This window comes from Ornithodoros turicata, unplaced genomic scaffold, assembly GCF_037126465.1.
Source record: "Ornithodoros turicata isolate Travis unplaced genomic scaffold, ASM3712646v1 ctg00000843.1, whole genome shotgun sequence".
Taxonomy (NCBI): domain Eukaryota; kingdom Metazoa; phylum Arthropoda; class Arachnida; order Ixodida; family Argasidae; genus Ornithodoros; species Ornithodoros turicata.
In genome coordinates this window covers 883456-905632 of record NW_026999404.1, presented here as the reverse complement: position 1 = coordinate 905632, position 22177 = coordinate 883456, and the positions used below count along the sequence as shown (strand labels likewise).

At 46.5% G+C, this 22177-nt stretch overlaps 1 protein-coding gene across 2 annotated transcripts in view; it reads left to right on the top strand.

Annotated features, from left to right (window-relative positions):
* The first annotated feature begins 8222 nt into the window (after nucleotides 1-8222).
* Nucleotides 8223-22177, top strand: part of LOC135375242 (homeobox protein Nkx-2.2-like) — a 35050-nt gene continuing 21095 nt past the window's right edge. For both annotated transcript variants that reach the window (XM_064607974.1, XM_064607973.1), the window contains exon 1: nucleotides 8223-9120. In XM_064607974.1, coding sequence (XP_064464044.1) covers nucleotides 9008-9120 — 113 coding nt within the window. In that variant the 5' untranslated portion in view covers nucleotides 8223-9007. The remainder of the gene's footprint in view (nucleotides 9121-22177) is intronic.

The following is a 22177-nucleotide window of genomic DNA, read 5'->3' as shown; positions in this document are numbered from 1 at the left end:
ATAGAAGAGATTCATGAAGAAGAACGAGAGACACGGACAAGGTGTGTCGTCTTCTGTGTCCGTGTCTCTTGGTGTTCTTCATGGATCTGTACCAGCTAGCCTGCATCCTTTCCCTTGTTTCATAAAACAAAGGTTCTTAAAAGTGAAAGAAAGAGAGTGAATCGAAAGTGAGGTCCTTGCGCGAACCGCCGTCAGATAGTCAAGTTTCAGGTGACTGGTTTCGGTTCGATGAGTAGCATATTCTAGAGGACAAATTGATTTTTCGGGCTTTTCAGCGAAAATGTAGCGAAAGTCTGAATCAGCTAGGGTCCACTGAACTCAGGCAGGACACCGCCAGAAAGTCCGCTAGCCGCTAAACAAATAATTTTCCCGCTAGATGCAAGCCGAATCCGCCAGATCTGACGGGAAATCCGCTAAATTGGCAACACTGATCGGCTCGCTCGGCCATTTCGTGACGTGTCTGCATCCTCTCCCACACTTCCTCTTCGCGTATCCTCTGCTGCGGGACGCAAATAATTCTGCAGCAAGAGAGAAGGAAGTCGCGCGCCAAGGCCACGCCCACAATTCCTTACCCTGACGTCGCGCGTACGTCTTTCTCCGCGCGAATTTCAAACCATGTGGATTTTATCTATATAATGCCGATAATAAATTATAGAGTTGGAGTCGGTGAACAGTGGAGCAGCGACTCTGTAGATCAAGGAGTACGTACACCACCCGTAAAAACAGATACACTTATATTCGAATTGCGACGCTTGAAAAGCGAATTATCCCTTTGATGAACTTGACATTTCGGGTCACTTTTGAGGTTCTGATTTGGTGAGGCTAACTGCGAGCAACATCCCCCAGAATACTCCAGCAGGATGCTCCAAGTACTTCAAAGAATACACTTTATTCGCGAGCGCGGGCGATCAGTATTTTGTGCTCCTCTCTAACCATGGGCAATATCTCTGAGCTCAGCCACAAGATATTCCGTAGCAGACGACAGGCGGGACGATGCTGTCGTCTGCTATGTGTGCAGTGCGCCACTCCCGATATTTCGTCGCCGTGCAAATGCCCAACATGAGACGCGGCGGACCTTCCGCACCGCGTGCAGTCTTTTTGTTCGACTAAAATATTTCGTGCGATGTCGCTCGTGTGTGCACACGGTAGCCTGAGTAAAAATATTCCCTTGTCCCGACTCCCGAGACCAGATCGAATTCAGCTTACGTCTAATCGGATCGCGAAAACTCGCTTCAACGTATATTTGATAGATGCTCATGGCATTTTCATTTATGTCTGCTTACAGTCCAGATTTTACGGCAAATGAGGTAACAACAGAAAATCAGATCCGAGTCGGCCGGTATCGGAAAGTCGGTACCGATGCTATTGTGACGTGACAGCAGGGTGCTATACGCCAGTGAAGCTACAAGCTCCCCGTGGGCAGCCATTTGAAAGTGGTCACGTGGTTCTGTAAACCAATAGGAACGGCCAAAGCTCCCCTGACGTCATCGCAATGTGCTCAAGAGTCTGTATCTGGTGAACGACTAGATCTTCCATCTCTATCACTCAATTTTGTTAATCACGAGACGTTCCGACTCCGTCACTCGCAGTACCAGCAAATCACACGCTGCAAAATGTGCAGCCTGAATAAGAAAACCGTACACTGTCTACTTGACCGCTGTTTTGCTTCCGCGCCGCAGCAGGGCGCCTGCGTACGTCATCGATGACGTTGCAGCGGTCAGAATAAGTGAAGAGTGAAGCATAGTTGAATAGTGAAGCGTGCGAATAGACGCGGTTGTAAGGTGAATTGATTAAAACGAAACATAAACAATCAAGTGAAATCAAACGAAGACTACTATGTAATAGACCACCCAGACCTCCCGTCGGTCAATAAAAAATATTTCACTGTGTCCATCGTTGCCTGTTTCACTCTCCACCTGAAAATCGCTAAGTTGCCAACATTGTGGCAGACAAAGAAGCCGCGCCCGAAGCGCTACTGGAAACGGCTTATCAGTTAAGCTAACAAGATTTTGTCACACACGCCATATACGGAGGCTGTATTTGATCTAGACGTTAGATAAGGAAAGATTTGTTCTGGAGCCAGGAGTCTTATCGGTTCCGTGATAGCGAGTTCTGTAAGGGCGGGTATATGTTTATTCACACAAAAGGATGTGTCAGCCAGGCTTGCTACTCCTCAAAAAAAAAAAAAAAAGAACAGGTGCGGGAGAAGTTGCGATGGCAACGATGTGCTGCGGGCGGTGAGGCTTGCCGCCTGTGCTTCAGAGGGTGGTCATCATTTAGGTGGCCTTGAGGTACTCGAAGAGTGCCTTGGTAAAGTAGAATATGGCTGTAGGATATTGGCTATTCGAACGAATAACGATATTTCGTCACAAAGCTGCAACGCATACGAATGCAATAAGTGGGAAAACAACTGTACAAGTTCGTCATGTTATAAATTTTTTGTATTTTTTGGGGGGGTGGGGGGGCGGTGACGGAGCAAACCTATGAGTTTATTGTCCACTGAAACATAATGTATCTGGAACTTAGCCAAATGCTTCCATCGGCTGGGACCTCTTAGTTTCGTTTCTTCGTGCTTCCCAGCAGCGTCGTTGTCCCTTCCTGAATCCCGTAATCTGTGCCAGATCTCCGTCTTTCACGGTTCATTCTACGAGGATTAAAAAGTCAAAAATGTCAAGCTCGTAGGAACGCGACGGCGAGGAACTACAAATATGCAGTTTCAAAAATGTGCAAAAATTTGACGGACCCTGTGGCACTGCCACGGTGCGTCGTCCACTTATCAGTGCTGTATAAATCGAGGCCCGATGTGTCCTTGCTTGGACAGGCCTCTACAGTACTGTGTAACACCGTAGACTAATTGGTCAAAATGCTCAGAAACAAATATAAAGCGTGTATCAGGACGCCGCTTCTACATTGTTCCGCTAAATAGTAAAGGTACTGTAAAGGAGCGGACAAGCTGCTAATATTGGCATTTGAAAGCTTATTCCGAAAGAAACCCACACTGGAAATTTTATGTGCGAAAGAAAACTCTAATATATTTATTAATCACGACCGAAATCGCGGCGAAAAGACGCTGGGCGACGCCTGGTGGGAAGCAATCGCCTATTCGTCGAGCAACAGTGTTATGGCGAATAGACGAGTTCAGAAAATCCCAGTGCTCTTTGCGCACGCATTGCATCCTGGGTGCTTGCTGAGCGGGGGAACGAAGCATAGTCCTTCACATTTCGCTTTCGCTGACCTAGACACGTCCTGGACAATGGACCGGTAGGGAGGAAATCGGAACAATTTGGAGGCCGTCCGTTTCTTTCGTATTAGTGAACTCCCACAGTTCAAAGCGACGCTAAGCACTCTGGGATTTTCTGAACTCGTCTATTCGGGTGGTCATTTTATGGCAACTTTTTTTTTTTTTTTTTTTGGCAGGTCCCGAGCAGTCATGTTCGCTTGGTCAAAGTATGCCTGTATGCCTTGTATGCCTGCCGCTTTACAGTCCCTTAAAAAAAAGGCAATCTCTGCTCAGTTCATTCTCTCTTACAAGGGGAGAACATACGAAGCCTCTTCTGTTTAGGAGTGCCTGCGTAGACTGCACTGGGTTTGTGGGGAGGTCAGTGCTTGACCAGTGAGATCCTAACGCCCGTCGGTCATAGTATGGCAAGTATGCAAACACGACTGCTGCCGTTGTCCACAATGCCCGGTGGCGCCCTCTGTGTTTGCACGACCAATTCTGTTCATCAGAAAGGGTTGAGCCCCATCTTTGCTTTCCTGTCGTGTGCTCCGAAAGAAATGACAGAGGAGAAGTCAAAGCTAATCCAGCGGAGGGTCAGTGGGTTGGGAAAAGAGCACTCGCCCTGAGGCTGGTATGGAAGCCGTTTGGCATACACTGGACGGTGTTGTGGGAAGAGTCAGAAGAGATTGACTCGAATCGACGCGATTTGTGCAGGCATTCAAAATGCTGATTTAAATACGGAAAATATATACATAAAAGGATCCTTGATGAAATATGCCGTCATTTGTCGCGAGACGGAGCTACTTTGAAGAAACAGAAGTCTGCATGTTATAAACTGGGATTGCTAATTTTTCACTGTTCAGTGCTGCATTCAGGCTGTGATGATGCTGTGTGTGATGAGCTTGCCCTTGTATCAGCAAGAGATCGCTCAATTTAGCTGCACTCATTGGCCCCTATGAAGATCCTGTGCTCCATCGTCGGGTTCATGGACTTCCTGTCGCCCACAGGATTGCTCCAGACGCGTTAATTCTTTCTCGCATTTTCATGCTTCCTTCATCATCTTCATTTAATGTTCCACGTGCAATGGGGTAGGGTACCGCACCACCGCGGTGAAACACCCCCATCTCATCGTCATCATCTATTGTTGTTGTTGTCATGCCACGAAGTAGACCCCTACTCAAGAAACGTCACCGTGCGTCCGTGACGCGATCATGACGTTGGTAGACATATAGTGAAACCGAAACAACGCGCACGGACAACGGCGTCGTCTCATTGGCCGAATTCCTTCACACAGGTTGCGGGTTGCTTTCGCGCGGGTCGCGTGGTTCAGTGGTTAGTGTGCTGCCCATGTCACGTCCCGGGCTCGAGGTTCCCGGGTCGAATCTCGGTGCCGGCTGTGCTGTCTGGGGTTTTTCCTGGGTTTTCCTCAGACGCTTTGTCGGCAGATATATGTCGGCACAGTTCCCTTAGAAGTTGGCCCAGGACACACAGCGTCAGTCGTGGCGTTGCCCACCTCTGGGAGGCCGACAACGAGCCCTTTCACAACCACCACCACCACCACACAGTCCACACAAATGACGTCGCGTTTGTTGCCATTTGAGAATTCTGGCATACGAGGCTCATCCGCACTAGTAACGCGTGTGTTCATGGCTTACCACCATGTGTACGAAGCAGGCCACAGGCTGGTTCTCCGGTGGGTTCTAGCCCATTGTGGTGTCGTCGGTAATGAGCAGGCCGACAGCGCCTAGGGTGCCTGAATGCGCGCTCTCTCTCCTCCTCCTTGACAGGGTGGGGACAACGGCGGAGGTGCCGCCATGTTCACTCACAAGCGCCGCTTGCAGCTATGTGTTCTGATAGAAAATTTCGCCTTTCTAAGCTTTTTCCCACTTTTTTTCAACCATTTTCTGCCAAAAACACACTTCCAATGACGAAGTCCCGCCTCGCTCCTACACAAACAGCGGCAGTCAGTGAGCGAAAATGGCGTTCGGCGGTCACTGGGAAGTCTCCACCCTGTCAACGACGACGAAGGAGGAGAGCGCGCGCATTCAGGCACCCTAACAGCGCCGCAGAAGCAGCTCTCTCTATCGGAAGCGGACGAGTATTCCACTGTTGAGGGGAGACCGTCGTTCCATTCTTCGACGTCTCATGACAGCCCTGGCTTTCCGCCAATGGAGGAACCGACATTCTCCCCCCAATCTATGCTGAGCAGAGCTGATCCAACGCTCGCTTTCCGCATGCCACGAAACACCTCTCGTCAAGATGCTGGGTTAATTCATCGAACGCGACTCGATGTGTCTTTTACAGCTGAGTGGCGGTACCGCCTGAGACAAGTTGACTCTCCCAGATGCTGTAACTGCGGTGCTCTAGAGGATCTGGAGCACATTTTTCTTCATTGCAACACACTACCAACCGTCCCGAACCGCACTCTCCGGCTCTCTTAATCAGCTGGACTCTCGACCCCTCTCTCTCTCAAAATTGCTTGGTCCCTTGCCAAATCCATCCCACCGACGCTCTGCCCTCAAAGCTCTTTTGACATTTCTGGACACAACAGGACTTCGATCCTTATTGTGAAAGGGCTCATTATTTCATTCCCCACATCACCACCAGCGATGGGGTAGAGTATCGCCCCTGGCGATGAAACTCACCATTCCTCATCTTAAAAATAAAGTAGTTGTTGTTGCTAGCTTTGTGGAGAGACACCACGTGTACTCCTGATGCTCATGAACATGGAAGAGTCCGATAGCCATCTTTAGAAAAAGCTTTCGAAAAATAGGGCTACCGATAGACTGCAGCAGAACAAAGACTAATAATATCTTAGCGATTAGACAAAATGATTAAAATACGAAGTGCAGGAATTTATTGGCTCATTGCATCGTCCCTTTGATTTTTTTCTGTATTAGTTCCAGTCTACGAAGTTGGCGGCGCTGTTGTACAATCTGTCGTCATTTGTTTGTAAACAGTGAGAGGTCTATTACGTAAGTGCATAAAAGTTAGTTGCTCTCGACACTTCTGCTTCTCAAATCACTCATTTCCCTCACACTCTTTTGTGTACCTCCTTCTCTCTCTCTCTCTTTTTTTTTTTTTGAAAGGGCCCGCTGCCCCCACTTAGTCAAGACTCTCCCCGATTCCTCCTCACTCACAGACCCACTGTTATTTACCGAGCCGCAGCGCCAAGCAGTCTGCCAGCGCCGAAAGATTGTGCTTCACCTTGGTGCGTGTTTTTTTTTTCTCTCCTTTTTTGTATTTTCTTCGTTCCCCCGTAAGCACACGCACACACACACACAAAAAGGAGAGAAAAAAAACACGAGCAATACCGAAACCAACGACGACAATAACAAAAAGTTAGGAGCCCGTCGTTACATGTGCGTGCCTTTGGATTTTGGACTGCTCTGCCATTGTTGGCCGTCTTTTTTGTGCATCGCGTCCATTTGAAGGAGAAGGTTTGGTCCGCTTGGACGCCTCAATAGGGAGGGCATGGCCATTTTGCAACTGATCCGGCTGCACGTGCGCCCCCTTTCATTACCGTCACTTCTGCCCCCTTGTGTTCTGCCCCCGCGGTTTGGTTCACGAATTCCATGCACACTGTTCGACAGTAGAAGATGGGTTGAGGTATGCGAACGACGCGAGAAATTGCGAGCATTTCCTTTGCAGCGGAGTTGTAGGGAGGTGGCTACCGGTGCACGGTGGTGGGGGGCGCGCCGCTGCTGTGTTCCGTACGTCTGTAACAGCTCCCGAGGCCAGGGCGATCGTCCTCCGTACAGGAAAAGGACGTAAGAGGCAGACACGAGCCAAACGTGAATTTGCTGAACAGCATCCGCTAACGGCATCCGGTTAATTAGGCGATGCCCGTTTTTTTTTTGTCTGTGCGAACAACAGAAATATGCATCTTTAATGGGCACCTCTGGAACGTAGCGACGGTACCAATATAAATATGTTACCGCGGAAGCTACACATTTCCTTCAATACCTAGAAAAATGTTGGCCGCTGTAAGTGAAACAGAAACAAGCAAGCGTGCAAATCATGCAAAAGTATGCCTTATACCATACGGAATGACATACACACTGACCGATCACAATAAAATTGTTGTTGTTGAGGGAGCGAAGTGTCCCGCAGTCACAAGCCAGAGGGGCGGCCGCTCCCTTGCTCCAATCTTCTGACGTCCATGGATAGCCAGCATGCGCGCAGAGCACCGGCTGTGTTTTCCTCATATGCGTAAATGCAAATATCGGCACGGTTCTCTGTGAAGTCGGCCCAGGATGCACTATCCTCCCTGAGCAGCATCGGTAAATGTAGCCGTTGACGTCCTATCTTTTAAATAATATTTAAAAAAAAATACTTTACGCATTAGTTGGTCTTGTTCCTCTGTACCTTTTTGTGTTTCTTTCCGTTTTTGTTTCGTTCCCTTTTTTCTGTGTAAGTCATTATAACAATGACTGTCCAACTCAAGTATTATAGTAACTGCGATGTATATATAGGTGCTCTACTACGTCGTTGTGCTCTGTGGTCAGCAGAGCCCTTCAGTTTACTGATTGGTATATGCTGTGGAGAGAGAGAGAGAGAGAAAAAGCACTCGACAACCTTTAAGCCAATTGCAGAGGACCGACACGAACGGAATACGACAAGGCTACTTTGGTTCGCATTCTAGGTTAATTAGTCTTATTCTATGCGTACGATATTTCTACTCAATCAGTACGTCGTGTACGAAATTGCCCCAATTTATAACTGTTATTTTAAGGAAGGACGTGGCACAGTAGAATTAACTTCAAACACAAACGCATATCCATGACTAGCATGGAAACGCATTTCGATGTCCAGGCACCTAGCGAGAGAAAGCAGACGAACAAAGGTCCTGAATCAGGGCTTCCAGGGTTCACCCAACGTGCGTGCGAGCAGGTGATAGGCCACTGATAAGATAGGCCGCGCAGATTGTTGCCAGGATACTTGGACGCCGTTATCAGGTCCCCAGACACCAGACCTACAGCGGTCGTCCGGTAGTGTTCCCTCTGTGCTCAGAGCGCGCGAGTCAACCTCTGTTCCATAATTTTTGTATTGGATAAGACCAGCTCCGTTGTCTGCGTTTCGCTATCTGTAGTGTTGGCTTCAGTACTGGATTGCTTCGATTTTGCCTTTGGCTACATCTAGCAACGGCGTATGTTTTAGTGATTTGCGCCTACACTGTGTATTTTCTGAAGGTTTCGTCGACGTTTGTGCGGTAACTTTGTTCCTGGCAACCTTGATGTACAAAGTTGAAGGGCTGTGCGACTGGAAGTATACTTCAACTTTGAAAGCTCTGGAATCTTTCGGAGTCGTCGAACCAGTGTTTAGAGGACACCACGTTGAAAACTAACGACGTCGACAGACTTATCATCTTGATGTTTTCACCTACAGCACCAGGAGTGTTCAGAATTCGCCCAGCTGACAAGAACGGGCCGTAGTTCAACAGCAAGCAGCGCCCGAAAGCACGTATTTCTAGCTCTAAGAGAGAGCTCAGAGAAATCCTGGTGCCGTCAACGTGGCCTTCTAAACGTTTTGAATAGCAGAAGACCAAAGTGAAAGACCATACGCTTAGATTTCAGTAACGTATAGCATCTCATCGGTCGCAATATCGCACATCTACAACGCTGTGCAAATACTAGATTCGTGAACTGACCAGATTAGGGCCTATAAGGAGGTGTGCCACGAGGTCCAGGACAGGACGAAGAGCCGGTGGACGAGGAGCGAACCTCTGACTAGCAGTGGCAGCAAGGCAGAAAAGTGGAAGCCGCACTCTACGGTTTACGCAGCACCATGTACGGCGATCGGTGGACGGATTGCACGTACATGCCCGATGGGATGATGCAGCCCTCCGGCTGTGGTCCCATGCAGGAGCCACAGCTCATGGAAGATCCTCTGGAATATCGGTATGCGTTGCTTCCTTCATTCCAAAAGCCGTTTATTTATTTTTTCTTTTGATAAGGTAAGGTCTACACACACGCACACACACACATAAAGAGACGATTATGAGATGGGGCTGATGCTGGCCAGCAGTGGGCGCTGCTCAAGTGCTATTTGTAGATAGTCAGAGATGATGACGGAGATGAGAATTCAGGTGATCAAAGCAGGGTGGAGAGGCCTGGTGATGACAGGAAATCCCAAAGGTGACGGGGACCTTGGTGTATATGAACGCTACCGGACCAGGGGCCACCTTGCCTATGGTAAAGGAGCGGTGGTCGATTGCATGCATTCCGTGCTAGAAGATCTCACGCTCCCACTGGTAGACGTGGCAGTCCATAAATAGGTGGTACAGATCAGCACTGCAAATCCGAATCTACAATCCTGTCTTTCCCGGCCTTTTCCTTTTTTTTTACGAACCTGCGTTAGTCGTGACGTTGCCCGCCTTGCGAGGCCGAGTACGGCAAGCAGTTACATTACCACCACCACCACAGATCAGCACGCGCATTGCATGATGCACAAGGGTCCGATGGCGCACGGCCAAGGCGCTGCCTCATAACTGGGATAAATGCAACATTCAGCCGCATACGGTGAAGAAGAGATGCGTAGTGTCGCGGAAGGCGATGAGGAAGCGACAGAGAGAGAGAGCCGGATCCACCTCGTGGAGCAAAGAGTAGGGTGCCATGTCATGCAACCAGTGTGATCTCATCTTGTCTGCAGAGATAGCACGGACAAAGGCCCGATGGCCTGGTCAGCCTCTTCATTGCCGAGTATATGCCCACATGACCAGGTACCCACTGTAATACTATGCAGTGGCCCAGGTCCAGCAGCTCCTTGTAGGATTCAAGATCTACGTTGTAAAGGAACAATGGCCGTTTTGAGCTCCTTTGCCACGAGGCGTTAGCGCAATGACTTTGTGCTCACACGCAAAGACTCAAATTATCTGTAGATCAATAGCAATCGACTTTATAAAGTTCTCAAATGCGAAAGTGGTGAAACAACCTTTCCGAGAAAAATGCTGCATTCCGTAAAAATTATATAACTAAAGTACTATACGTGTATTCTGTGTATGCTCATGCTGATCATATACAGCTAACACACTAAAATTCAATATTCATTTATTTTATTTTATTTTATTTTATTTTACATTATTATTTTGTGTCTGCTGTTTCACGTAAATTCTGCACTGTGTTTTGTCAGCCTGACTCCGTCCTTTTGCGAAACACAGTTCAGAAAGGAATAAAAATGTCTTCGTCGTGTATTTATAGTGAAATATATCCGGTATATTTTTTCGAATCGCGTTTCAGTAACACAGCAGGTGAAGTTTCTTCGAGGGTTTCCGTACCACTCTATTCGCGTGGTGGCAGCGGTCAACTACTGGCTTCGGATAGTACTTGTAGTATATGTACTACTTGGACATTTTGCTGCGCGTCCCTTTAGTGCGTCCAAAAATGCAAGCGGAAAATTTCTACAAGACGAGTTCAACGGATAAATGAAGGGAACATTCAATTACTTATCAAATGAAGGTCTCCTTTTTCTTCCGCCTCTTCGAGATCCCTTTGACCCTGCTCTGGTGGCTCAAATAGACCTTTTTAGAAAAGCAAGCGCCGCCAGCGGCACGCAAGGTCTCATGGGAACTTCGAGTGCCTCGAAGCATTACAAGACGGCCGAGGCGGAGGAAGAACAACAACAACATTCCCGATGTGCGCAGCAGCAGCGTCAGCCGTGGTAAACCATTACAGAAGCAGACGGCAGAGCAGCGTCCCTCGAAGTTCCCATGCTGCCTTGCGCCGCGCGCTTGGTGGCGCGCGCATCTTTTTAAAATCGTTTATTACGGCAATAAGAAATGACTCAATATTCTTCCTTGAGAACTAGTTTACTATGTGTAGCACAGCACACTGCGAAGACTCATACGTGACACAACGGTAATGTGTTGCATTTACAACCGTTGTAGCGAGTTCACCATGTGAAGAGCAGCGCCTGCTCTATATCAGCACTGCCTAATACCACCATTCATTGAAGACCTTATCAACACTGACACAACAGACTGTGCGTATGCGGTAGACCTAGAATGTAAGACATGTTTAAGTCCATGCATGATCATCTGTAATTCTTCGTTGACGACCCAAAGCGCTGACATCGAGTACCACATTTTGAACATATACCGTAAATCGCGCCTTTTTTCCTTGACCTTTTTTCCTTGGAAGATGTCCTGCCGCTGTGGCTACTAGCAACTATATCGCCGGTCCAATTCGGCGTGGTATGCATCACACACGAGAATTCCTCTTGAGCTCTCAGGATATAAACAGTTTGTAGTGCAGTTGAGGCCCTCTCTGGTGCAAACAACGCGCTCCTCTACCGATAGCTATTGGTCTCGTTAGTGGCTGTCGCTGAACGAAGGAAGACAATGTTGGCTGACTTCATTCGTGGTACAGCTTGGGACAAAAGTTCACGGAACACGGCACTGGCACATTTCTTTATCCGAGCGGTTCCCTACCAGGAACCAGGAAGAAATCGAGTCAGAAACGGTTGGCTGGCTATAGTCTATCCATCGCCCGGTATGGGTGTCGTGTCCGCTCTTGTTTGCTGCTAGAATGTCACTCAAATGGAGAAATGTGACATCATGGTGTTCCATAAACTTTTGTCCCAAACTGTAGCATGCACGAACTAATCGTACTAATGGTACCATGCACGTGGTACAGTAGGTGCCAGAAACATGGTACCAGGTTAGGTACCAGAAACAACTGTAGTAATAACTGAACAAGAAGGTTGCACAACGCGAGTATGTACAAGAACTTTCAGAACACGTTCCCACAACTTTATGTTATTTTCTTATGCGTATATTAAATAAAAATCACATTGTATCTTGCAAGTCTTGTACCTGGTAGCTCACAGCGCAGGTACCAGAGCACTGCTGCAGATCCGCTTGAGCCTGTGACACGATGACGGTATCTGGATGCTAGTCAAGTATACCCGCGTATAGATATCAGTCCAGCAACACTGGCGCTTGCTAAACCATAAGATTCTCCCTGAGAGAATCAGAGGAAAGAAGAAAGCAACCGTAAGGCGACCTTAAATAGAAGATACCGGTTCTAGATAAGTTTGTCATTGATGGTTCTACCTTGAGTTCCGCAGTCCCTTCGAAAAACAAGTCTTATCGGCTGGGCGGCACGCTGTCGGTCTCGTATCCGCTTATGCTTACCTCACCGATGAATACCACCTATCGTCACTCGTGGCAACAATGTATACCGTTATCAATTAAATTTGCTTTTAATATATCCCACCCTGAAATGAAAGGAATATTGCTTCTGAGAGGCGGACCACGCCTTGGTGTACAAGTAAGTCGGTGTATATGTCAAATCTACAGTGGACACCCAGAGAACTTGTGTGATTTACGAAGGTAGAATTCAAAGTTAGTCTTGCATCTACACATAATGACACAGCAACCCTCCCCTCACATGCCAGTATTTGCATGGTAAACACTCGCGAAACCTTGCAAAAATATTTTTTCATATTTATTAAATGCAATATTACGACAAATATACAGAGAAACAATATTACGCCCTTGAAGACAAGAAGAAAAATTGCGCGACTGAAGTTCTTGTTTGAGACATCGAGAAGTAAGTTTAGATTACAGTGCTTTTCGTATCTAAAACCCCTCCAACCACGATATACGGGCCATCTTCACCCCTTTGCCTTTAAAACAATATTCGCTCGTACTTCAACACTTAAAAATTCGTTTTTCGTCCGTACTATATTCCTGAGTGGAATTCGTTGCCTATCGGTATTGTTCGGAGCGAACGTATTACAGCATTCGAAGACCTTGTTGACGACATTTGCGCTGGTTGAGATTGTTAATGTTCCTGAAAGAGTGTTCTCTTTTGTGTGCGTGCGTGTGAACTTGCTTGTTTGTTCCTTTTTCCTTGTTTACACTGTGTATCCCCTTCTGCTTTGGGCACTGCGTGGCTCGCAGTATTTCTAAGTAAATAAATAAATAAATATTTGTAATGCTTCCGGCGAAAGTACGGTTGAAGAAGGAGTAAGTACATGTACTTGCACATGTGACAATATCCAGACAAACAAGCTCAAAGCGTATACAGGAAAAAGCAACGCTGAAACAACGGACGGTTTAGGTATCTGAATAATCCTGGCATGCTCAAATACTTGAAATAGCTGTAATAAAAGAGAACATTCTTATTATTTATACAGTACTCTCTCAATTATAGAGAAAAGGTTTACTTTTACTGTGCACGTGGGGATTTTCTGTCATGCCATGCTTCGCTCACCGCAATTCTGCAAATAACCATCACCTATTTCTGAGATTATTCAAAATTTTCTCGGACATGAAGAGATATATAAGTGCGACTGTTCTGCTCAATCCGCATACGAAATTTTTCGATGGAACAAGTCTATAGGAGCTATTCATCCCACACTCATATACGACGTCACACTACTGAAATGGCCTTTGTTGCCTTTGTGCCATTAAACACATAATCAATCAATCAATCAATCAATCACTACTGAAATGCATCTGCTGATCACCGCCACACGATCAAATTATCATTTGGCCAGAATAACACGTCAAAATAATCTACACGTACGTACATATAAGTTGAACTTGGCTCCCATCATCTACTACATGCCGTTACGATTTGCGAAACCGTTTGAAATGTGCCGTTTATGGAACCGTGTTTCCGTGCAGTATATTGTTTAAGAGGATATGCGGACCCAAACGGCAGTTGTTCTTAGCGTGAAGTGTTAATCATGTTTGTGGACACTTTGCGAGAGCTGTAAAGATTACCTGGCGATTTGTTCTGCTTTTATCTCGAGCACGAAGCCGCTCTGAAGAAGCACTGCCCGGAAGCCTTGCACGAGTGTCATGTAGCTTTACGGGGACCGTAAAAATGTCCACACCCAATTTTCATAAACACAACAGTCTATTTTGATTTGTGAAAGCTGTCAACCGTGTGGCGCACGTAGCATAGAGTTAGAAATGGTTGTCGATGGGGTGTCTGTCGGTGTGTGTGTGTGTGTGTGTCGAGTGTGAAATTCCAGAACGACCGTGCACTCTCGCTGCCAAAAACGATTTATTCTCCTTTGCCTTTCTGCCGTCCTTTTGTACTGTGGTGGTATCTTTTCACAACATTGCAACCGTTCAAATTGACGGATTAAGTAGCGGGCGCTGGCTCTAACTGTTTTTGCTGCTCTCTGTAGCGCCACACATTTCAATCTGAATTATTTCGTGAGGCATTCGGAATCGCGCGTGGTGCAGCCTTAGCCGAGGAGAGGGAACCTGCCATACCTATACACTTCGAAACGTTGAAGCTCTGCGCCATTACACTCGTCTTGTAATCCGTCATCGATGTCACCTGCTTTCCAGGGCTATCCTCCGTCGCTCCTCCGTCCCACTAGCTCTGGCAGACATATAGGCTCGTAATCCCGCCGCTTCATGAAATTCCGCGCCAACGAAGTGTTGCGTGTCCCAAGCTGCCCCCCCCCCCCCCCCACCGGTATAACGAATAAGGGATCTATTCCAACGCAAGTCTTTCAGGAGCTCACTCTGGAACCATCATATGGAACTGGAAACTGAAAACTTCACAAGGCACGCAGCAAGGACGATGATTTTCACGGACACCACATCACACGATCTTCTTCTGCATTCGTCATCCAGGAATCCAGTATAAATCATGCTGTGCGCTTATCGCACCGACGTCTTCTATACGGCTGCAGAGCTGTACACTGTTCTCAATGCCGTCCAGTACATTGCTATAAGCAAGTAACACCTGGTGACTGGTCAATCCTTTCTGATTCCAAGGGCTGCCTTCAAGCACTACGCGCACCTGTGGCCTCCAGTGGTCTCGTGGTCATAGTCACCTTATCGTACAATGCCGCTGTCGCAAAAGGACACACAATCGGGCACCAGGTGGATCCCCTTTACATCGCCATTGCTGGGAATGATGCTGCTGACAGAGAAGCACATTACGCTCACCAACGCGGTCGCGCGCAAATGATATACATTTCACTTCGAAGGATACAAAACGTATGTTGTGTGTCATCCGCAGCTTGGTTCAGTTCCGAAGAGCCGACGTCGCTGCCTGCGCAGAATTGTCCCGAGCCTTTCTTACCGAATCCCGCTGCGGATGTCCCGGCCACTCGAAACTTTGCTTCACAGACTTCGGCTCAATGTCCCTCCGGCCAACGCTTGATAGGCGCTCAACCTTCGTCGTTGTGTTCAACATGTAGTGTGCGTGAAGAATCGGAACATATTCTTCTCGAATGTGCGCGATTTCACACTACCCGTTTGCAACTTCACATTCCCTGGACCGTCTTGATAGCTGACCCTTTGACGTCGTGAAAGTGCTCGGGGTAGGGTGCTCGAAAAAAAAAGGGGGGGGGGGGAATTGCCTGCGATTCATCGTCCCGGTTGCACAGAGTTCGCTCATCACATTAGTTAAGTGCATAGCAGAGCTGTCGTCTTTTTAGACGTTTTCTTTCTTCCGTGTTTTGTCCTCTACTACATTTGGAGTAGCTTGTCCCGCGGCGAGCGGGCTCACATCCCCATATTTTTTCTTCTACCACCACCATCACCACCATCACCAGCATCATCATCATCGTCGTCATCACATCCATAATGAAGGTGCCTGAGCAATGGGCAGAAGACAACGCGATTACACTTTCCCGAGAGAAGAGTGCGCGGCTTTACTTCTGAGGGAGTAAGTGTTACAAAAAAAAAAAAAAAAAAAACATTGGGCATTCAGCTAAATGCGTTTAAACAACCAGTAGCTTTATGAGACATTCTTCCTGGCAGCCCGCTCTCGTTTCAGTGCCATTGTAACTTCTCATATAACTCAGGAAAAAGGTGCTGAGACGCAAGGACTGGAACCTAGACCCCTGTAGCCTGCCTCGGCTAATTCTCATTGTTTACTTCTCTTTCCACGACTGTTACTGACGGACCTACACGACTGTGGACGTTGGTGAGCCCCACTAAGCTATATCGCTTGTCAAAAAAAAATAATAAGAAGAAGAAGAAGAAGAAAAGAAACGAACTGAGGAAAGGTCTTTGCTTTTGGTTGTCTTGCAGACACTCAACGTTATACCTTACGAGTGTTAAGAAGGAAATACAGGTCGCTCATGTTCAAGTAAACACCGCAAGACGTTCTTTATGAATTCGCAAAGATTCGACGTCGTCTCCTTCTGCAGGTAATACCGATCGGTCGGTTGCTCCCGGTGGAACCGAGGGTCTCTATATATCCTTCCACATGACAGACATTGATTCGTTCGCACGGGCGTGTAATTGAACTGGCGCGAAGTCGATTACGCAAAGCCCTGGCTGGAATGGGAACGGCAATTATAATTAGCCGGACCGATAGCTTTATTGGCTCCCGGAGAAAAAGGTGTGCGCGCTTCTAATTACTCTCGTGGGAAGACGGGGAGATTGGGGAGAGATAGGGCGGTATTATAGCGACGGGAGTTTCGGATTCGCGGATCACGGTGGTCATTAAAAGTTGGCCACCATCAGGGAACCAAGTTCCTGCGTGTGAGCTGTGCACCTAATTGGCGGAGAAGATTTCGTCGGATTTTCGGAGAGATAACTATCGATACGTACGGCGGATATGCCGGTATGCGTTATCGATACGTTATTAAATGCGCCCCATGTCGGATGTTCAGTTGCGCTAATGATAAGATGAGTTATCATTATCGTCGTTTAGTGATAAATGTAACGCTCCACGCTCTAAAAGATAACTTCACTGCATAACGTTCTCCTGGGACGACTTGCGTCCCTACGTCATTGATTACGTAACGCCGCCGCGCAAAGCATGCTGGTGGGCACTATCAGCTTTATCAGCCTATCAGCAGACGCGTTTTTCCGGCTTCTTGCCCACCACAGCAAAATATAACCTCGAACCGGTCTTCTCGTGACGTCACATCTCGGATGTCTTCGTTCCGTATACCTTGATTTTGTAGAAAAAGGGAGGCCTACGCCTCTTTGTGACGCCTATGCAGTCGCGGATGGGGATGATGGTTGTCTAGGAGCGTGTCATGTGGTGAAGTTCCCTTTTAAGGGTGTGACTAGAACAGCATCTGCATCGTTGCCATTCATGAGGCAGCCAGTGTCCTCCTTTAATCGTCCAGCATTAGAACTGTTGATGCAGCAAACCCTATATCTGTGAGCAGGTATCTGTACCTATACCACTATCCACACCAGATAACACAAACCTTTGTGAAAGAAAACAAAAGAAACAAAACATTTCCTAAGATGTTCTCCCATGACTTCCTTCGCGGACATGTTTCTGCTGTACATTTCAAATAGCATTCTTTTTACCGTAAAAGTAGATAGCAAATGTCGAGTATACAAGGTGAGTCGAGTCCGAGATAAAATGTATAACACTAAAAAGAAAAAAAAAACACACCAGAGCTTTCTATAAGTTTAATATGTACAAGCTTTCGCGCGGTGGACCACACTTCATGAGGTATAAGAGAAGTGGTACGCTCGTACAAGTACATACAGGGTGTTTCACCTAAGGTGCCAAAAAACCTCACTAAAAAATGAGTAGCGTTGACCCCGTGATGTTCAGTCATGTGGAATTTTAATGCGATTTTTTTTGTCACGTCATGTGAAACACCCTGTATATATACTTGTAAGAGAGTACCACCTCTCTGTACCAGGAAGCGTGGTTCACCACGCGAAAGCTTGTACATATAAAACTTAGAAAGAGTGTTGTTTTTTTAGGGTTATACTGTAAAAGTACCAATATGATGGCAGGTAAAGACTTAAAGTAAAGACTTTAAGTACAATTCCGAGGTACTTTATACCCATCCCCGCTATACGAGAACTCGGAAATGTGTGTCTCGCCAATGCTAACAAACGGTTTATCTTTCACAGGAAGAAGCGTCATGTGAAATGAACTGAGTGCTGCTATTGGTCGTTATTGATCGCTCGGAACAGGCGTCGCTATTGTGGTCCTATAATGGCGGCTAATCTACTTGCACCGGAAGCCGGGAGCGATTTGTAAATTGCGTCACACGTCACTTCCGGCAGGGAGCGCTTGGGAGAACCGGACTAATTTGGAAGTCAAAATAGTGTGGGCCGTGTTGTCGTGTCTACATCTGTACGGTGTAATGCATACGTTAGGATTTTGGTCTAGCCTTTCTAGAGTGTGGATTAATGGTGCAGATCAGAGTACAAGTGGTAACGGTTCTATATAGGGTGGAGGTTTGTTTGGACGAGGTACAGGAATGGAGGACGCTTCCGACCGTGTCAGACACGGAGTAGTTTTTACATGTGTATACTTTTACATGTTCTAATATATCTACGAAATCTACACATGCAAGAAACCAAAGATATAATTTCTCAATCAGTCAAGCAAGAACAAAGTTTTTAAATCGACGCCTCCATGTCATGACGTTCACCGTTCAGTATAGCTCGAGCTCCCAGCCTTTTGTGTACTATCTCTTGTTTTATATATTATATCACGGTATCTTCTGGCTTTTTTTTTTCTTTTTAGACTCGAATACATCGATATGGTGTACAAGGGTATTGTGCAGGTAAACGAGTCATATCCTATAGCTTTCGTGAGGTTCGTGAGGTTCGTGAGCTTGGCTGCGCTGAAAGGCCAGCAATTGTATTTCGGTGCATTGCGGTCGCACTTATAGTCGACTTACCCTTAAATACGTCGTGCTACATGCTTAAAGTCGTCCCTCCGATTAAGTTTTGTGTTTTGCTTTTTTCTTTTTTTTTCTAGTCCCTACCTCACATCGTTTGTTGGGCGAGCGTTTTCGCATGGAGGTAGTAAAGCAAGCCTCCGTGCGTGCGAACCTATAGCTCTCCTCCGTTTCTCCATCATTAACTCTTTTACGTCAGTTGCTACGTCACTCTGGCATAAACGTTGAGCGGCGGCTATGGTTCCTCCCGTAATTTCTGAAGTTCAATGCCTGCGCGTGTGAGATTTAGTCTTTGTACACTTAATTTTTGAACTGGTACCGACCTGCTGCACGTGGCATAGTGGTTAGGATGATCGCTTTCCACGCCGAGGCGGGACAGATGACGCGGGTTCGAGTCCCCGCACCGGCTGCACTGTCTGACGTTCTTTCTCCGATGTTGCTACAGATTTTATAGACGAATGTTTGCACGTACATTTCCCCCTGAAGTCGGCCCATGACGCGCGCTGACAATGTCCCCCCACTCCTTCCTGCTGTCCTTTCTCCATGACGTCGGTACGCCGTTCATAGCCACAGTTGCGTCGCGGCGCTAACAAGGAATAATAATGATAAAAAAATTAAAAAAACTCGTAACGAGTTTTTTGAAAAAAAAGGAAAGTGAAAGATGATTCTTCTTCCTGCATGTTGCGCAATAAAATTTCTACTAAGGTCTCTAGCCAAGAGAGAGGAGGTTAGGAAAGTGTCGAGAGGTTTAACTCAGGCTGAACATCCCGCATAGAATATATGACACCAAGATTGGACACTGCAAATATTATAATTTTGCTATAGGACACATTTGTTATAGCTTGCTATAAGTTATGCCACGATGACATCACAAGTGAATAAAGAAACAGCCAGCAATCGTCATGAGGAATTAACGGTGTTAACTAAATGTGGCAGCAATTCTATGACGGAAGGACACGATCGGCGATTTCTTAGTAAGAAATAGAAACATGCGACTATAATAGGTTTTGTTTCTATGATTATCTTCGTCTTTTTTATGTGATGAGCCTCATTGTCTGAAGAGTATATATCTAGGGGAGAAGGAGCCGAAAAAGTTTCCATCATCGCAGGAATAACTTCGAAGAACAATCTTTGTTTCTTTCGAAATTGACTTAATCTCGCAATGAGAGCTTGATCACATTCCTTACAATGACGTTGCACTGCATAGGAAGAGATTGAAAGAAAAGGAAGGTGTATTAGAAGAAGAGAATGTGTAGAATTCGAGGGTACACGCACAAACACAACAGAAGTATTGTATTCATTGTATCTTCGGGGGTTGCTTCTTGCTTTTGACTGACAATTTCATTTCGGTTGCCGGGTGTAGTTCCGTATCGGGACCACTCGTTTTTAAAAATTACTGAAACGGTTAGGAAAGTAAATATTGCATAGAAGTGGAAGAAGATCATATACTGAATCTAAAAATGTAAGAATTATAAAATTCTGTGGACTAGAAGTTTTCTTCTATGCATTTAAACAACCCCATCTGATCCACTTTTAGCGCAGGAGAAACACGGGAATGCTAAGCCTAACGGATTCGAAACTTGCCGTCTTGCGAAAGATAGGGTCGTCGAAATGGGCTAAATCACCTCACTTTAGTGAGGTTGGGTTAAGTTAGGTTCTACAGATTGGGGGGGGTCTGCCCCCCCCCCCCCCCCAGGCACGCACTAGGCGGTGCGGGCGTCGAGACTGTGCCTCGGGTTAGGTCAGGTCCTCAGCCAAGATGGCGGATCGCCATCAAGAAACTGGCGATAAAATTTAATTTTTATACGTTTTACGCAATATACGAGGGACATTCCTGTTCAATTTCGTTACTAATTACTTCCTCTTTCATGTAAAAGCGTTAGATTTTTGTTTTTATTCGTTTTTCTTTAAAAAAAGCCAGTGGTCCCGATACGGAACTACATCCCGGTTGCCTCTTTTATTGATTCCCGTTTAATTTCTCTGCTTGGTGCACTGTCCAGAAAGCTGTGACCTGGCCTTTGGTAAGCAGACAGAAAATCAATCAATCCCAGGGTCAATCTATTGAATGGCGCCCTACCATTGTGTCCAATTCCAAAATGCAATAGCGAGAAACGTGATTTAGCCATTGTCCTAATCTATTCAGGAGACTACAAGACGCTCGTCCAGATCCGCATTCAACGCTATATAGCGACCGCGGCTGAAAAGTGCGCCGCGTCAACGCATAGGGGGCGTGAGCACTTAATGAGCATGACTACTTTCCTCGTTCACTCGCTGTTGTCCATATCTACGACTAATCGTTATCTCCGCGTATTATCATGTTGAGCTACTTTGGGACATTTGTGGCATCTGGTTGAACGAGTCTCGCTATCTAGGGAGGTAATTGACGGGAGACCCACTCGTTTCATGTCATTCTGTCTGGAGTGCGCCGATCCGAACTTGAACATGGAGTGTGCGCCGATAAGTAAACGATGTGTGGACCGAGAGTGGATACAGAAGTGCACTATTTAGTCTGCGAGTGTGTCAAAGTCATTCATGCCGGTCGAGTGGGTGGTAAGCATGTGTTGCTTGTCAAGTTCACGGTCACTTTCTTTAAGTGTGTATGCTGTGATGGGGTTTGTAAACAGAACTCGAACAGACTATGTCGCTTAGTCTCTTGGACGCAGGATGCCGATGAGAGATCACTCAGTTTTAACGCGGTAATTGATAATTGGTGACTTTAATATGACGTCAGAGGTCCACGGTTTTTGACCACCTGGACGACCTATAACGTAGGTAAATGATTTGTACCATGGCGTTGTACCTGTCACGGCGATGTTCATTTTCAGTGTGAACCATGGCGAACTGTTGTAAGAAAAATTATATCAGGTTGATGAGAAAACAAAGGTTGATCTCTGCAACCCGGATCAGTGACTACGGATATTCATGTGAATAAATTGGCGCATCTTTAGTTCAAAATAGAGGGCCCAAGAAGAGAAGCGACATGGTAATGTCGGCTTGTCGCAACGACATGGTCGCATGCTGTTGAAGGGCGTTACCATAGTATTGGAAACACGAATGTGATTTCTCAATGGTGCTTCATGTTTGATTTGTCAAAAATCCTCTTCAGCTTCTTCCTATTTCTCCTCTTTTAAATTGCTAAGCAGCGAGCAGCTATCTTGTTGAGAACCACGTTCTTATTTCTCTCTGATTTTAATCGCTAAATTTTTAGTGCTTATTTGAACCATAAACCAACACAAGCTGAAACGGGACAACGCGCACCACATGAGAAGCCTAAGCGAACGAGGTTTAAAAAAAATCTAAATCGTAGTACATCACTTGAGAACCACTACCTGAGCAGCCACTTCCACACGCATTCATAAAATG